The 19,257-nt window shown below is 42.9% G+C and overlaps 1 protein-coding gene across 1 annotated transcript in view; it reads left to right on the top strand.

Moving 5' to 3' along the window:
- The window catches only part of gucy2g (guanylate cyclase 2g), a 71,062-nt gene that overhangs the window by 42,571 nt on the left and 9,234 nt on the right, over positions 1–19,257 (top strand). The window contains exons 12-17 of the mRNA XM_080206039.1: positions 767–838; positions 6,555–6,723; positions 6,820–6,975; positions 15,109–15,280; positions 16,342–16,482; positions 17,438–17,630. Of these exons, the coding sequence (XP_080062165.1) occupies positions 767–838; positions 6,555–6,723; positions 6,820–6,975; positions 15,109–15,280; positions 16,342–16,482; positions 17,438–17,630 (903 nt within the window). The remainder of the gene's footprint in view (positions 1–766; positions 839–6,554; positions 6,724–6,819; positions 6,976–15,108; positions 15,281–16,341; positions 16,483–17,437; positions 17,631–19,257) is intronic.

The raw sequence follows: 19,257 nt of genomic DNA, 5'->3' as shown, positions 1-19,257 counted from the left end.
GTGGAAGCTTTGGAGAGAGTGCAAAGAAGGTTCACCAGGATATTGCTTGGTCTCGAGGGTGTTGGCTATAAGGAGAGATTGAATAAATAGGATTGTTTTCCCTGAAAAGACGGAGGTTGAGGGGATATCTGATAGAGGTCTACAAAATTATGAGAGGCAGAGACAGGGTGGATAGTCAGAGGCTTTTTCCCAGGGTGAAAGGGTCAATTACAAGGGGTCATAGGTTCAAGATGAGGGGGGGAATGTTAAAGGGAGACGTATGGGGGAAGGTTTACATGCAGAGTGGTGGATGCCTGGAATGTGCTGCCAGAGGAGGTAGTGGAAACAAGCATATTAGCAACTTTAAGAGGCATCTGGATGGGTACATAAATAGGGAGGGAATAGAGGGATACAGACCAAGTAAAGGCAGAAGGCTTTTATTTTGTTTAATTCGGGCATCATGCTTGGCACAGGCTTGGAGGACCGAAGAGCCTGTTTCTGTGCTGTACCTTTCTTTGTTTTTTGCTATAGATGCTGCTAGTTACAGTATCCAGGTGTGTGTGTGTGTGTGTGTGTGTGTGCGCGTTTGTGTGTATGTTTGTATGTATGTGTGTGTGTGTGTGATCAAGCATTTGCAAAGCCACTTGTCCAATCACAGCTGCAGCTAAGCTTCCAATATTTAGCGTTATTTTCCTCCATTCACAAAGGTGAATGAAAAAGTTAGCGCACATTTATCGGCTGTCAGTAGATATGTTCCTAATATAGCTATTCCATTTTCTCTCACCAGGATATCTTGAAAAACACAGATCTTGAACTTGATTGGACTTTCAAGCTCTCACTTGCTTACGATATAGTAAATGTAAGTCAGGTTTTATATGTTGAATGTAATAAAGTACATGTTAATTACAAAATCCATTTGTGAGTGGAATTGAATTTAAAAACGGCCTGATATTCTCATTAAAAACAATGTACGTCTGAAAATGCAACTTTCTTGGTTAATCGGCTGAATGTTAGCCCCCTTCCCACCCCCATGCCACTCCCCCCATAATAAACTGGGAGAGAAGGTGTTAAAAACGGCAGCCTGTCCACCATGTTTAAATAAATAATTAAAGGACAATTGAGCTTGTTACCAAGCCAAATGACCGAGATATTAAGGCATGGGTGGGAGTGGGCAGACTGTTCATGATGCCTAGTTGAAAAAAGGCAGGAAGGAAGGAGGGGGGGCATATCATTTGAAAGGTTTCCTTAGAGCATTGATGGCACCTCTCAAGATGTTACACCCCACACTTCAGTGGGCGGGGCGGCATGGTGCCACAGCGGTTAGCACTGCTGCCTCACAGCACCAGGGACCCAGGTTCAATTCTGGCCTCGGGGGACTGTTTATGTGGAGTTTGCACATTTTCCCCAGGTCTGTGTGGATTTCCTCCCACAGTTCAAAGATTTGATTTGATTTATTATTGTCACATGCAGACAATGAAAATTATTGTTTCTTGCGCACCATGCAGACAAAGCATGCTGTTCATAGAGAAGGAAATGAGAGAGTGCAGAATTAATGTTACATTTATAGCTAGGGTGTAGAGAAAGATCAATTTAATGCAAACTAAGTCCATTCAAAAGTCTGACAGCAGTAGGGAAGAAGCTGTTCTTGAGTCGGTTGGTACGTGACCTCAGATTTTTGTATCTTTTTCCCGACAGAAGAAGGTGGAAGAGGGAATGTCCAGGGTGCGTGGGGTCCTTAATAATGCTGGCTGCTTTGCCAAGGCAGCGGGAAGTGTAGACAGAGTCAATAGATGGGAGGCTGGTTTGCATGATGGATTGGGCTACATTCATGACTTTTTGTACTTCCTTGCAATCTTAAGCTGAGCAGGAACCATACCAAGTTTTGATACAGCCAGAGAGAATGTTTCTATAGTGCATCTGTAAATGTTAGAACATAGAACATAGAACATAACAGCGCAGAACAGGCCCTTCGGCCCACGATGTTGCGCCGACCAGTTAAAAAACAATGACCCACTAATCTAAACCAATCCCTTTTCGTCCATAAACCTATCCACGGATCTCTTAAACGCCCCCAAATTAGGCACATTTACAACAGCAGCAGGCAGGGCATTCCAATCCCTCACCACCCTCTGGGTAAAGAACCTACCCCTGACATCCGTCCTATAACTACCACCCCTTAATTTAAAGCCATGCCCCCTCGTGCTAGCTTTCTCCATCCGAGGAAAAAGGCTATCACTATCCACCCTATCTAAACCTCTAATCATCTTATATGTTTCAATAAGATCCCCTCTTAGCCTCCTTCTTTCCAGCGAAAACAACCCCAAATCCCTCAGTCTCTCCTCATAGGACCTCCCCTCCATACCAGGCAACATCCTGGTAAACCTCCTCTGCACCCTCTCCAAAGCCTCCACATCCTTCCTGTAATGTGGGGACCAGAACTGCACACAGTACTCCAAGTGCGGCCGCACCAGAGTTGTGTACAGTTGCAACATGACGCTGCGACTCCTAAATTCAATCCCCCTACCAATAAACGCCAAGACACCGTATGCCTTCTTAACAACCTTATCTACTTGATTCCCAACTTTCAGGGATCTATGTACACATACACCTAGATCCCTCTGTTCATCCACACTATCCAAAGTCCTCCCATTAGCCCTATACTCGACACATCTGTTATTCCTACCAAAGTGAATTACCTCACACTTCTCCGCATTAAACTCCATCCGCCACCTCTCGGCCCAGCTCTGCAACCTGTCTAAGTCTCCCTGCAAACTATGACACCCTTCCTCACAATCTACCACACCTCCGACTTTGGTGTCATCAGCAAATTTACTAATCCACCCAACTATACCCTCATCCAGATCATTTATAAAAATTACAAACAGCAGTGGCCCCAAAACAGATCCCTGAGGCATACCACTCGTAACTGAACTCCATGACGAATATTTACCATCAACCACCACCCTCTGTCTCCTATCTGCTAGCCAATTCCTGATCCAATTTCCTAGACTACCCTCAATCCCATACATCTGCATTTTCTGCAGAAGCCTACCATGGTGAACCTTATCAAACGCCTTACTAAAATCCATATATACCACGTCAACTGCCTTACCCCCATCCACCTCTTTGGTCACTTTCTCAAAAAACTCAATAAGGTTAGTAAGGCACGACCTACCAGCTACAAAACCATGCTGACTATCTCCAATCAATTCATTACTCTCCAAATAACTATAAATCCTATCCCTAATAATTTTTTCTAAAACCTTGCCCACAACAGAAGTAAGACTCACCAGTCTATAATTCCTGGGGAAGTCTCTGTTCCCCTTCTTAAACAATGGGACAACATTCGCTATCCTCCAATCTTCCGGTACTATACCAGAGACCAAGACAACCTGAAGATCAGAGCCAGAGGCTCTGCATTCACCTCTCTTGCCTCCCAGAGAATCCTAGGGTAAATCCCATCCGGACCAGGGGACTTATCTATTTTCAAACCCTCTAGAATATCCAGCACATCCCCCTTATCAACTGCAATACTGTCTATTTTACACCCCTGCAACCCAGTGTCCTCCTCAGCTATATTCATGTCTCCCTGTGTGAACACCGAAGAGAAATATTGGTTCAATGCCTCTCCAATCTCTTCCGGTTCCACACACAACTTCCCTCTACTGTCTGTAACTGACCCTAATCTTGCCCTAACCAACCTTCTGTTCTTGACATACCTATAGAACGCCTTAGGATTCTCCTTAATCCTATTAGCCAAAGTCTTCTCATGTCCTCTTTTAGCCCCTCTTAACTCACTCTTCAACTCCCTCCTAGCCAATCTAAAGCTTTCTAATGCACTACCTGAGCCCTCAAGCCTCATCCGAACATAAGCCTCCTTTTTCTTTTTAACCAACGAATCAACTTTTTTAGTGCACCACGGTTCCCTAGCCCTACCAATTCCTCCTTGCCTGACAGGGACATACCTATCACGGACTCGCAGTAGCTGCTCCTTGAAAAAACTCCACATTTCGGACGTTCCCAGTCCCTGTAATCTCCTAGTCCAACCTATGCTTCCTAATTCTCTCCTAATAGCCTCATAATTACCCTTCCCCCAGCTAAAACTACTGACCCGAGGTGAGAGTCGTGCCAAATTTCCTTCGTCTCCTGAGAACATAAGGCGTTGGTGGGCTTTCTTAACTATAATGTCGGCATGGGGGATCAGGATGGGTTGTTGGTGACCTGGCACTAAAATCTTGAAGCTATCATCCCTTTCTACTTCGTCCCCATTAATATAGACAGGGGCATGTTCTCCTTTACAATTCCTGAAGTTGATGACAATCTCCTTTGTTTTGTTGACATTGAGGGAGAGATTATTGTTGCCGTACCAGTTCACCAGATTCTCTATCTCATTCCTGTGCAGTCATTGTTTAAGATCCGACCCACTATGGTAGTGTCATCAGCAAATTTGAAAATTGAATTGGAGGGGAATTTGGCTACACAGTAAGAGGTGTATAAGGAGTCTAGTTGGCAGCTAAGAACACAGTCTTGTGGGGCACCGGTGTGGAGGATGATCGGAGGAGGTGTTGTTGCCTATGCTTACTGATTGTGGTCTGTGAGTTAGGAAGTTCAGGATCCAGCCACAGAGGGAAATGCTGAGGCCCAGGCCCTGGTGTTTGTGCAGGTTAGGTGGATTGACTATGCTAAATTGCCCCTTAATGTCTCAAGATGCGTAGGTTAGATGGATTAGCCATTGTAAATGCGCAGGGTTACGGGGATAGGGTGGGGGATGGGGCCATGGTAAGATAGTTTGTCAGAGGCTCAGTGCAGACTCGATGGACTGAATGGCTTCTTCTACACTGCAGGAATTCTGTGATTCCTGGCCAACTTGCCAACTTTCCTCCCGCAATTTTAAGATATGTGGGTTAGGTTGATTGGCCATGCAGAATTGACCCTAGTGTCAGGGATTAGCCAGGTAAATATGTAGGGTTACAGGAATAGAGCCAGGATGGGATTGTGTTTGGTGTAGACTCATTAGGCCAAATGGCCTTTTTCTGCTCTGTAGGAATTCTATGATTCAATCAGTACCTCTTTTTTGATGCAATGTAATTGTTATTCCCTTTGAAATTTGGCATTCTTGTATCTGTCCAGATGAGTACAAGATGAAAAGTTTTGACAGCATGTCTTTTTTTTCAGTGACATTTAGGTTTTTGTTTGTGATTTCCAGCATTCAGCTTTTTACTTTTCCTTTTTATCCAAAAAATGACCCAGGAATAAAAATATTCTGATTCTGTCCCTAAGCTCTGCAATTTATCTGAATTTTGTAACATGATATTTCACTTTTAATGCTCCACATGCCACTGCTGCTCAAGAATGAAATATCAAAATACAATTGAAATCACACGTGTGATAAAAAGATTACAATTTCTAGAGACAAATGTACATAGATTCTGGCATCTAGCCCATTCCAGATTTAATAAATCTTCTATTGTACATTCCCAGTATTTTATGGAGGTTAATGAAAGATGAAGACAATTTGGGGTACTCTGCCACCATATTAATTGTTCCTTAGGCTATTTGTGTTTATCAATTATAAATTGAATACAAGAGCAATGAGATCTTACTGGAGCTTTATAAATCACCACCACCTTCCCAAGGACAACTAAGGCTAAGCAACAAATGCTGGCCATGCCAGTGATGTGCCAGTTCCCATGAAATAATAAGAGCAAATCATTGATTAGCCCTCAGCTGGAGTATTAGTGACAATTCTGGCAACCACTTGTCAGGAAAGAGGTAAGTGGCACAGTGGTTAGCACTGCTGCCTCCCAGTGCCAGGGACCCGTGATCGATTCCTAGCTTGGTTCATTGTCTGTGCGGAGTCTGCATATTCTCCCCGAGCCTAGCCATGGTAAATTCTCCCTCAGTGTACCCAAACAGATGCCAGAGTGTGGTGACTTCACCATAACATCATTGTAGTGTTAATGTAAGTCTACTAATAAATAAACTTAAAGGCTTTATAAAGGGAACAGAGGGAGTTTACCAGAGATGGGGGACATCAATTACGATGAGGGGTTAGAAAAGTTTGGATATTTTTGCCTGGAACTGCGATGATGACCTTTTCAAGATGGTTGATAGAGTAGCGAGAAGAAAAGCATCCTCTCTGACAAGTGGGTTCAGCAACAAGAGATCATAGATGCAAAACCCCAGGCAAAAGATTGAGGGCGAGAATGAGGAAAATCTTTTGTCACTCACTCAGGAACTGAAACTCCTGTAAGGAGGTGGAAGCTGAATCCATAAATAATTTTAAAAGGGAGTTGGATAGGTGAGGAACAAACAAAAAGCAGGAATGTGGGACTAAGCACAGCTGTTCCTTTCATAGCAAGCTCAGGCACGATGGGCTGAATGGTCTCCTTCTTTGCTCTAAGTTTTTATGATTTCTAACCAGTATTTTGATAATTGTGGCTTCAATCTTTGACCTTGCCTCAGGTTTCCTTAGATTCAATGTCACTGGTCATAATTAAACAAAACTGTTGTGATTAACTATCTCAGAGCAAAGCTCAGTGCTGAAGCTAATGATTTTTAAAACTTTGATATAGGGAATGATATTTTTACATGGCAGTCCACTGGAGTCTCATGGGAATTTACAACCTAAAACCTGCCTGGTAGACAGTCGGATGCAAGTGAAGATATCAGGATTTGGCCTGTGGGAGTTTCGATATGGAACCAAAAGAAAAGTGATTATCGGGGGAGAGGTGAACTATGAAGGTACATTCAATCACTGTTAAAGGGTGGTTAAGAGAAAGCTTGCCTTGAGGAATTTACTATCCGTTCTCCACATGTATTCAATTTATCTTCCTGCAGAGCTGTACTGGACTGCCCCAGAACTGTTGCGACTTAGTGAATATCCATTGAACGGAACACAGAAAGGAGATGTGTATAGCTTTGCCATTATTATAAGAGAGTTGCTGTATCATGGGGATATGGGACCCTTCCATGATTATCAGTTGAGCCCAGAAGGTAAAGCAGTCATTTCTATCAACTGGTATAATTTCTCTTCTATCCTCCTTTTCCTGCTCCATCTCATACTGTTCCTCCTCTTGCTCAGCTTGTCATTGTATAGCCGGTAACTTTGGTGAGGTTTTGCACCATTTATCTTGATAGGCACTCTGCCAAGTACTGCAGGGCTCCCCCAGAGTGCGCAAACCAACAGAAACATTGTTTAAGCACTCAATTGTCTGTTCAATTGAACTTGGCAGTATAGCTTTCATCATTTGCGTCCTGCCCATGTAAGATAACATGTCAAAGTCAAGAACCATGATCGCACTGCAGCCACCTTCTGTCTGGCTGTGGTGGTTCAAGTGCAGAGGATAGAGAAGACTGGCATTGAATGAAGACGTCATGATTGCTGCCAGCATATGGGGGATTAATTGGAACACAGGACTTGGAACCAGGAGTTGGCCATTCGTCCCTTTGACCCTCCTCTGCCATTCAATAAAATCATGTCTGATCTCGCTGTGGTCTCAACAACTCTTTCCTAACCCTTGACCTCCTTACCGATCAAAAATCTATCTAACTCAGGCTTGAATGATTCAATGACCCAGCCTTCGCTGCTTTCAAAGAAAGAGAATTCCACACTCTAACCATCTTCTCAAAGAAAAACCATTCTAATCACCTTATAAGGGGAAACTACTTTCAAACTGTGTCCCCTAGTGCTAGTCGCTCCCACAAGGGGAAACAACTTCTCCATATCCATCCTTTGACGACAGATCTTTATATGTTTCAATATAGTCATCCTTCATTCCTCAACTCCAATGGCTATAGGCCCAACCCGTTCAACTTTTCTTCTTAAGATAAGCCTTGCATCCCAGGAATGAATCAAGTGAACCTTCTCTGAACTGCTTTTACACAATTATACATTTTCTGAATAAGGAGACCAAAACTGTACAAAGTATTCTATAAGTGATCTTATCAAGGCCCTGTACAGCTGCAGAAAAACTTCCCTACTTTTATATTCCGTTCCCCTTGCAATACAAAACAACATTCCATTTGTCTTCCTAATCACTTGGTGTATCTTCTTACTAGCATTTCATGATTCCTGTACCAGGACGCTCCGATCTCTCACTGTTACCAAGTTCTGCAATCTCTCTCCATTCAAATAGTACACTGCTTTTCTATTCTTCCTGTCAAAGTGGACCAGTTCATACTTTCCCACTTTATACTCAATCTGTCAAATTTTTAGTCATTCATTTAACCCATCTATTGCCTTTTGGAGATGGGGTTGATGGGTTTTTGATAAGCGAGGGGATTAAGGGTTATGGGGAGAGGGCGGGAATGTGGAACTGAGCCACGACAGATCAGCCATGATCTTATTGAATGGCGGGGCAGGCTCGAAGGGCTAAATGGCCTACTCCTGCTCCTATTTCTTATGTTCTTATGTTCTTATGTTTACTTCCTCTTGGCAACTTACTTTCCTGACTATCAGTATCATCAACAAATTTAGCTTTTGGTCCCTTCATCTAAATCATTGATATAGATTGCAAAACAGTTCTTTTTTTGCACTGGTTCCTGTGGACTCCACAGTTACAGGTTATCAACCTGTAAAAGACTAAGTTATCCCTACCTCTGTTTTCTGTTAGCTAAGCAGCTCCAACAACATGCAAGAAGCTTGACACCATCCAGGACAAAGCAGCCCGCTTGATTGGCATCACATCTACAAACATCCATTCCCTCCACTGCCAACGCTCAGTAGCTGCAATGTGGACTATCTACAAGCTGCAATGCAGCAATTCATCAAAGGTCCTTAGACAACATCTTCCAAACCCATGACCACTTCCATCTCAAAGGACAAGAGCAGCAAATACATGAGAGCACCACCAACTCAAGATCCCCACTAAGCCACTCATCACCCTGACTTGGAAATATATTGCTTTTTTTTGCAGCTGCTGGGCCAAATTCCTGCAATTCCCTCCCTAACGACATTGTGAGTCAACCCACAGCCCATGGACTGCAGCAATTCAAGAAGACAGCTCACCACAACCTTCTCAAGGGCAACTTGGGATGGACAATAAATGTTGGCCAGCCAGCGGCACCCATGTCCCATGAGCGAATTTAAAACAATTCTTAATCCATGCTGATATGTTCCACATATTCCATTTTCTCTTATCTTGTGTCGTTAGCTTTGATGTGGCATCTTATCAAATACCTGTTTGAAATCCAAAAACTCAACATCTACAGATTCCCCTTTAAGTTCATTTATTTTATTTAAAGTTTTATTTTATTAGTGTCACAAGTAGGTTTACATTAACACTGCAATGATGTTACCATGAAAATCTGTTAATCTTCATACTCCGGCACCAGCTTGGATGTACTGAGGGAGAATTTAGAATGGCCAATGCACCTAACCAGCACATCTTTTGGACTGTGGGAGATAACCGGAGCACCCAGAGGAAACCCATGGAAACATGGGGAGAATGTGCAGACTCTGCACAGACAGTGACCCAAGCTAGGAATTGAACCCAGGTCCCTGGCACTGTCAAGCAGCAGTGCTAACCATTGTGCCACCATGCCGCCCATTTATCTACATCACTTCCTCAAAAAACTCAAATAAATTAGTTAAACACAATTTTCCTTTCACAAAACCATGTTAACTCTACATTTTTTAAATATCCTGATATTATCTCCTTAATAGTGCATTGCATATCATCACACACCCAGTTGGACATTGGGGGAGTGGTTGTAGTATGTAGTACATTTCAGAACTTGCTTTGGCACCTGCAAAGTGATGTGTGTACAGTCAATGATACCCTGTACCCTCATGGAGGTACAGCTCATGGCAGTTTCCTCTGTGGAGACAAGGAAATATATGGAGCTCTCTTTTGGAATGGAGATCCTCTCAGCTGGCTGAGAGCTCTGTACCATCTATTTCATCTCTGCCCCTTCCTCCTCCCTCTTTCAGCAGCTTGTGTTTCCTCTGCACATTCTCCTGGTCTTGTTATAGCCATGGGGATGCAGACTACTGCACCAAAGTATGGGAGTAAGTCAATTGTGAAGAATCCTACCACCCTCTGTAAACCTCTGTGAATTTAAACAACTCAAAGAACCAGCAAACACTTTACAATCACAGCAACAACAAGCGAAGATTAGCAACTAAGCTGAAAACAGTTGATACAACAGAGGGAGAGATGCTTTTCTGCAACTGAACACATGTACGGCTGTGGGTGTTTAAGAGATGTTTTACTTGGAAAATTGAGTTCCAAATTGGCAGCACTGATGTCAAATCAGTATTACACACACTCATTAGCAACATAATCTGCCAACTCTTAATTCTCCCAGTGGATACTCCTTCAGAATTATTTCATCAAAATCACAGTGGATGTGGCATATATCAGAGGTATGTGTGCATGCTGTGGATTCCCAGGTCAAAGCAACACTCACAGCATTGAGAAAAAACAGGCACGACGGTGTCGAATTTAATGCCCCATGTCGCAATCCCCCACCACTTTGGTATAGGCACAGGAACCACAGAATTCATTCTGAGTTTCCTACTATTCACATCAATTTTGAAGGGATTACTTAATGGAAAATCATAATCAGAGTCGTAGAGTACAGGAAAAGGCCATTCAGCCCATTGAGTCTGCACCATATGAAGTGAATGTCGAAAATGTGAATGACGTGTTTAGCGTAATTTTTTTAATTTACACGATGTGGCTGTTGCTGGCTAGGCCAGCATTAATTGCCCATCCCTAGTAACCCTTCAGAAGGTGACAGCGAGCTGCCTTCTTGAACCGCTGCAATCATTGAATGTATTTAAGACAGAGATAGATAGATTTTTGATTAATGAGGGGATCAGGGGTTCTGAGGAAAAGGCAGGAGAATGAGTATGAGAAAAATATCAGCCATGATTGAATGGCGGAGCAGACTCGATGGGCTGAGTGGCCTATTTCTGCTCCTATGTCTTATGGTCAGTCCCTGAGGTTTAGTACATCCATAGTGTTATTAGGGGTCCATCTCATGGATGAACAAGTTCTTGTAAATCTGTAGAGATTATCGATAAGGACAGTGCTGGAATGTCATGTGAAATTTTGGATAGGCAACCTTTACATATGTACATATAGAGCAGGTCCAAAAAGGAGCAGAAAGAATAATTGAATGATAGATTTTTAAGACAAACTGGCAGAAACAAACTTTCTTTATTAGAAAAAGTACTGAGAAAGACTGTTCAAAGCTATACAATGTAGGATATAAAAAGAGGCAGCTATTCTGAAGCTTTGGCTAAGATAACCTTGGTGGCACAAAGGGTGGGAGTTTTATAATCTGAACCTTTCTGCAGCAAATTAAATGGATTGGGTAGAGCCTGTGATAGAGTGTTTATATATGCTATGTGATTAATTGGCTTGAAGACAAATGGCCATTTCTCATTCCATCTTTTCTTATGCTATTATGCCACAGACAATTTACACACTTCACAGTACCATATTGCCCCAGATGACTACAGGAGAAGAGTGAATGCAGGTGAGGGGTTGTAGGGTGGGAAACTGTATTTGGAAAATATTGTGTAAGTAGACAAAGTTCCTTTTTTCCCGCCTTAGATAGGGTAGGTAGAGGGATGAGAGGGCTGAAGACTTGATTAGCTAACTGGTGAATCTGGTTTCTATAGCTTCATTTCAGGACCCTATAAATTCCAGGGTTCTTTTGTGCAGCTGAGGTGAACAAGTGCAGCCTTGGCACTGAGTGCATACCTGGGAGTTTGATGAGCAGGGAAAGAGCTTGTTCCTTTCCTTTTGCTTTTCCTACCTTTCTCACCCAGTACAAAGGAAAGGAGCTAGCTTTTTGATGAGTATCTACTAAGTTGTTAAAGTCTGTCCCAATCCTAAGATTTAAAATAGTTTATAAAATGGGTGGCAAAGTTAATAAAATATATGAAAAAGGAAAATAAAAACCATTTTAAAATTCGCTTTCTGGGGTGTGGGAGTCACTGCCTGGGCCAGTATTTATTGTTCATTTCTAGTTGCCCTTGAGAAGGGGGTGGTGAGCCGCCTTCTTGAACCACTGTAGTCCATGTGACGTAGGTACATCCACAGTGCTGTTAGAGAGAGAGAGTTTCATGATTTTGAACCAGTGACAGTGAAGGAACAGTGATACATTTCCAAGTCAGGATGTTGAGTGCCTTGGACGAGAACTTTCAGATAGTGCCGTTCCCATGTCTCTGCTGCCCTTGTTCTTCTAGGTGGTAGACAAACTGACAGAAATGAATTTTCTTCATTAGGAAAAGGATTAAGAGGGCTGAGTATTTGATCAGCTAATTGGTTGAATCTGGTTACTATAATTCCATTTCAAATTGGCTATCAAGGAGTCACTTTCATCTCAACACTGGAATTCAGCTCTTTTGTACATGTTTGAACCAAGACTGAAATGAGGTCAGGAGCTGATTGACCCTAGCGGAAACCAAGCTGAGCATCACTGAGCAGGGTGTTACAAAGCAAGCACTGCTTGGGAGCACCATTGATGATCCCTTCCATTATTTTACTGTTGATCGAGATGATGGATGTTATTGGTCAGGTAGAATTTGTCCTATTATTTGTGTACAGAATATATCTGGGCAATTTTTCACATAGCTGGGTAGATGCCTGTGTTGTTGCTGTAGTGGACAGCTTGGCTTCAGGCATGGAAGATTCAGAGTACAGATCTTCAGTACTATTGTCAGAATATTGTCAGCGTCCACAACCTTTGTAGTATCCAGTGCCAATTCTTGATATCACAAGGCTGAAATCTTCTGTCCACGATTGTGGCTGGGATTTTCCAGTGCCACTGCTAATGGACGGAGTTTTGGCTGGAACACCAAATTCTCCATTCACACTCACAACGAATCCTGCCATGGATGAGATTGGAGAATCCTGTCTATGTGGAATGAATCGAATTGGCTGGCAATTAGCATTTGTAATGCTGGGGATCTCTAGAGGAGGCCGAGATAAATCATCCACTTGAGACTTCTGGCTGAAGATTGTTGCGAATTCTTCAGCCTTATCTTTTGCATTGATGTGCTGGGCTCCTCCATCATTGAGGATGGGGATATTTGTGGAACTTCCTCCTCCAGTGAGTTGTTTAGTTGTCCACCACCATTCACAGCCAAATGCTGCAGGACTGGAAAGCTTAGATCTGACCTGTTGGTTGTGGAATTGCTTAACTATGTCTGTTTCTTGTTGTTTAAGCTGTTTGGCTAGCAAGTTTTCCTGTGTTGTAGTTTTACTAGATTAACACTTAATTTTTAACTATGTCTGGTGCTACTCCTGCATGCCGTTCTGCACTTTTCATTGAACCAGGGTAGATCCCCTGGCTTGGTGGTAGAGTCATGGATATGATATATTCCATGAGATTTTAGACTATGGTTGAGTACAATTCTGTTGATTGGCTACAGCGCCTCATGGATGCCCAGTTTTGAGTTGTTAGATCTGTTTGAAATCTTTCCCAATTAGCACGGTGATAGTACCACACTACACAATGGAGGGTATCCTCAATGTAAAGAAAGGACTTTGTCTCCACAATGACTGTGTGGTAGTCATTCTTACTAATAGCGTTATGGATACATCTGTAGCAGTTGAGGATGAGGTCAAGCATGTTGTTATCTTTGTTGGTTCCCTCGCTATCTGCTGCAGTGTAGCAGTTCTGTTCCTTAGGACCTTGCCAGCTCAGTCTGTGGTGGTGCTACTGAGCCACTCTTGCTAATGAACATTGAAGTGCCATTGTGCTCTTGCTACCCTCGGTGCTTCCTCCAAGTGATGTTTGACATGAAGGAGTACTGATTCATCAGTTGAGAAGTGGCATGACATGGTAATAGCAAGATGTTTCCTTGTCCATCTTTGACTTGATACATGAGACTTTGTGGGATCCAGAATCAGTGCTGAGGATTCCCAGGGCAACACCCTCTGGACTGTATACCACTGTGCTGCCGTCACCTCTGCAGGGTCTGAAGCGCCGGTGATAATACCCAGTGATGGTGATAATGGTGCCTGGGGCATTACCTGGAAGGTATGATTCCGGGAGTATGACTCTGTTAGACTGTTGCTCTCCCAATTTTAGCATAAGCTCCCAGCTGTAATGGCTGAGTTTGCCATTGTCACTTAAGGTAGCTAGGTTGATGTGGGGTGGTCTGTCTGATTTAATTCTGTTTTCTTAAATGTTACAATTAAGTAATTAATTAAAGCACATTAAAGTTGGCAGGGCAGGTGATGTGTCATGGCTACAGCATGTGGGAACTCCTGCTGCTGCCTCCTGAGCCCTCCCCCTTTACAGTCGGCCAACTGCAGCTTTGTTTCTGCTTGGAGCCTCTTTTTCATCTCTTCTTTCTTTTTAACTGGGACCTCCCCTTATCCTCTGCCTAGGACTCCCTTTAGGACCTCCTCCCCACCCCCTTCCCCATCCTCTTTCCCTGTCCCCTGGCTGGGGGCTGTTTAATGATTCATAACATTCAGGTCCTGGGCCACAAGACACAGTTGTTGCACCATTTTTTTTGCATGGTTGCACTGGGCCTGTCCTCAGCCTGACAAACTACCAAATGCTGGATTGCACATATGCCACTCGATCCTCAGTTTGCACATGCACAGAACCCTTGAGGCATATTAGGAATGATTGTTTTTAGCCCCGCTACTCACCATACCCCCAGCACTCGATGAGAAGGTAAGTAGAATCTTATAACATTGTCTAAGAATGTGAGAGAGCTATTAGAGAATATGATAGCAGAATTCGTGCATTGGATGGATTGGGCTTTTCTAACATATTAAAAACTGTGAAAGGGGAAATATCTTCACCCAAAGAGTAGAGGAAGTGTAGAACTCTACCCCTGCCCCATCCCACCAACAATGTTGAGGTTGTTTCAATTGGAAGTTTCAAAACTTGAGATTGATACATATTTGTTAGGAAATGCTAATAAGAGAGATGGAACCAAGGCAGACAACTGAAGTTAAGATATAGATCATTAAATAGTGTTACAGGCTCGAGGGGCTGAATGGCCTGTTTCTGGTCCAATGTTCCATCCTGATAGAGAAGATTAGAAATGTTGATTCCACTGAGGAATTTGTCAACTGTGTATGTTTTGCGTTTTAAAAAGCAGCCGTAACTACAATATTTTTTCAGAATGCATTTTATTTTATTCAGAAGTTATTAATCAAATCATAAACCCCATGACACTGCTAAGACCTACGCTGTTAGCTGAAAAATGCAATGAACAGATCAGTACCCTGCTGAAAGCCTGCTGGGATGAGTGTCCAGACAGACGACCAAGTTTTCAGTCAATCAAACAAACACTGCGAAGGGCAAGTCCAGAAGGGTGAGTTTGAACAGTCTAGCGCTGATGGGCTTTTCACTCTTCTTAGGAAGTAACATTGTATGACAATTAGATAAGAGTTCTCAATAACTTTTTTGCAAAAGAATTCACAGTCGGGCGTCCTTCTTTCAGATTGTTCTGGTTATATGCCTAAAGAAGGATGTTTTGTTAATGGTGCTGTTGTGTTATGAGAGAACTGTGCAAGCAACATACTGTTTAAAACAATAACTGGAAGTTAATGATAAAGCCAATAAACATGCGGCAGTTTGAGTTTAAACGAAAGGCAGTTGGGATGTTCTTGGGGCAGAAGCAGTAATACCTTCTACCACAGACATTTAGAATTAGAACCACACAAGCTGTTAAATATGGATCCTCTAGTTTCTCTTTCTAACAGACCCCCTCTGCTGGTACATGTGTGTACGATAGTCTCAAATAGACAAAATGCACAATGCAACTGTCAAAACAGCACACCATTGGCCCCCTCTCTCCCCATAGATGCGTCTTCTAAATAAACCAAGAATTTGTTGAGGCTGGTTTGAACCAAAATCATAAAACAAACTTAACCATAAAGCAAAGACAACTCATATACGTATTTATAATATTATTATGAAGGTCAAATGTCCCCTCGGTCCCTGTGACACGCACTGTGGAAGGCCCCAAACATACTGGCAGATACTTCAAGTTCTTTCATCAGAACCATCCTCTCTCCAGGGAGGTGGCCTGACTTTCTGAGTGTTTCCAGAATTTTGTGCTTTTACAGTACTTCCGTTTTCCAGCAGCTAGAGTATTTTACTGGGATTTGTCTTACTGCATTTTGTGTGTTCAGCTGAGCAGAGGCTAAAAGACTGTAAGGCCGTACTTGCATCCTTCAGTTGCTTTACTGGTTGGCAGTTTAATGAAAGCTTCTCATCAATTAATATTCAACATTTGCTCATGTGTGTCTAAACGACTGTGATCATTACTGGTTAGATTCCAGTTCCTGTAAGAGGCAAGAATAAATTATGAAGTTGAGTGCATTTTAGGACTGCTGTTGTTCTAGTTAAATATTATCTTTATTTTTACAGCGAAGTGAGCATTCTAGACAACATGGTAGGTAAACTGGAAAAATATGCCACTCATCTGGAAGAAGTGGTTGCAGAAAGGACAAACCAACTCATGGTGGAGAAGGGGAAGACAGATCAGCTCCTGTCCAACTTGTTGCCAAGGTACTGTCTCCTGGAGCTTTGATATTTGAGAAGCTCTATTTAGAAATATTCTCCTCATTACATGCTACTCTTATCTGTAGTATTTTAAAAGTAGTACTGAAGTTTGCACATTCTCCCCATGTCTGCGTGGGTTTCCTTTGGGTGGTTCAGTTTCCTTCCACTCTCCAAAGGTGTACAAGTTAGGTTGATTGACCATACTAAATTGCCCCTTAGCGTCAGAGGGATTAGCAGAGTAAATACATGGGACAACGGGAATAGGGTCTAGATGGGATTGTTGTTGGTGCAGGCTCGATGGGCCAAATGGTCTTCTTCTGCACTGTTGGGATTCTATGAAAACACAACTCTAATTATAAACAGAATGGAGATGAATATGTACAAGAAGATTCTGCACAATCATAATCTTTCTGGAACACACAAGTACATTCACTTTTACTGATTTATTTGATGAATTCAGATTGAACCCTGACATGATGGGCCAAGGTTTTGCTGAAACAGGCTATAGCTAATGATGCTCAGAATTAGTTAGATCTGCGTTTCCCCAATTAGATTTTAATTTTTTTGCTTGACATGTTGCCAACAGTTGCTAACAATGGCACAACAAAAGAATCAGAGTGTCTAAAAATGGAAAGAGAAAAGAATTACATTTTGTTAGCACCTTTAATGTAGTAAAATATTCAAACAGATTTCACAGGAGCATTGCCAGACAAAATTTAACACTGAGCCGGATAAGCAGATGTTAGAGCAAAGCTTAGTCAAAGAGGTAGGCTCTAAGGAGGAGAGAAAGGGGGAATGGCAGAAAGGTTCAGGGAGGGAAATACAGGAATTCAGGAGTTTAGGGCCCATTCAACATTCCAAGTCAATGAACTTCCATCAAGTTTTCAGAGATTTAGGAACCTTCTTTAAATTGTAAAGCAGTTGCTTGCTGACTAACAGCTGCCATTCTCATTATCAACAGGTTCATTGCCGAACAGCTCATGCAAGGAAATCCAGTGGAGCCAGAATTTTTTGAATGTGTTACTATCTTCTTCTCCGATATAGTTGGCTTCACAAAGCTGTGCTCCACCAGCACCCCGCTGCAAGTGGTAGACATGCTCAATGATCTGTACAGTCTATTTGATGACATTATAAAGTCTTATGATGTATACAAGGTAGGAGAATGCTTACTGGATAATGCTTGATATATTAAATGGTGAGTAAAATCCAACTATTTTCATCCTATGCTCTGAGTAGACGTACACTGAACAACATAATTACATGATTTTCCCATTTTCCCATTTTCTCATATGAAGACAAGACTCAATAATCAAAGCATTATTTTCTTCTTCCAAATATTTTTACTGGAGACATTTGATATTAAACATAAAATCATAGAATCCCTACTGTGCACAAGAAGGCCGTTCAGTCTATCAAGTCTGCACTGAGAACAATCTCCTTAACCCCATGTATTTACCCTGCTGGTTCCCCCGACACTAAGGGGCAATTTAGCATGGCCAGTCCACTTAATCTGCACATTTTGGGACACTAAGGGGCAATTTAACATGCCAATCCACCGAACCTACACATCTTTGGACTGTGTAAGGAAAAGAACATAAGAACATAAGAAATAGGAGCAGGAGTAGGCCATCTAGCCCTTCGAGCCTGCCCAGCCATTCAATAAGATCATGGCTGATCTGTCGTGGCTCAGTTCCACATTCCCGCCCTTTCCCCATAACCCTTAATCCCCTCGCTTATCAAAAACCCATCAACCCGCATCTTAAAAATATTTAGTGAGGCAGCCTCCACCACTTCAACGGGCAGAGAATTCCAGAGATTCACCACCCTTTGAGTGAAGAAGTTCCTCCTCAACTCCGTTCTAAACCGCCCCCCCCTTTATCTTGAGGCTGTGCCCCCTAGTCCTACTGTCCTTTCTGAGCAGGAAGAGTCTCTCCACCTCTATCCTATCCATCCCATTCATCATCTTGTACATCTCAATGAGATCTCCCCTCATTCTTCTAAACTCTAACTAGTACAAGCCTAGTTTATTCAGCCTCTCCTCATAGCTCAACCCCCTCAACTCCGGTATCAGCCTAGTAAACCTTCTCTGCACTCCCTCCAAGGCCAAAATATCCTTGCGTAAGTACGGCGACCAAAACTGCACACAGTACTCCAGCTGCAGCCTCACCAATGCCCTATACAGCCACAGCAAGACCTCCCTACTTTTATATTCAATCCCCCTCGCTATGAAGGCCAGCATCCCATTCGCCTTCCTGACCACCTGCTGCACCTGCAGGCTGGGTTTTTGCAACTCATGCACAAGGACCCCGAGGTCCCTCTGCACCGTCGCCTGCTGCAGTTTTTCGCCACGTAAGTAATAGTCCTTCCTAACCAGAGCACCCAGAGGAAACCCATGCAGACATGGGGAGAAAGTGCAAACTCTGCACAGTGACCCAAGCTGGGAATTGAACCCAGGTCCTTGGCACTGTGAGGCAGCAGTGCTAACCACTGAGCCCCCCTTAACAGAGGCTGGGATTTTCTGGCCCCACTGTGATGAGGCCTACTTTGGGGGATTTGGTGGACCAACCAAAAGTCCAATTTCCCCACGTTAGGCAGGGCCAGAGAATCCAGCCATAATGTCGCTCTGTAGTCAGGACACATGGATAGTTCCCAGTCAGATTTTATTCTGCTTTGCCCCTTTCAAATTAAATTTCACCTGAAATATCAGTAAGACAGTCAGATGTACTGCAAGACCCTGGTAGTTAGTAACAAGGCGCATTTTTAGTGTTTTAAATGGACTGT

This window comes from Carcharhinus amblyrhynchos, chromosome 17 (genome assembly GCF_965287045.1).
Source record: "Carcharhinus amblyrhynchos chromosome 17, sCarAmb.v2.hapA, whole genome shotgun sequence".
NCBI lineage: Eukaryota > Metazoa > Chordata > Chondrichthyes > Carcharhiniformes > Carcharhinidae > Carcharhinus > Carcharhinus amblyrhynchos.
The sequence above is the reverse complement of the archived record's forward strand: the minus strand, read 5'-3'. Positions and strand labels throughout refer to the sequence as shown.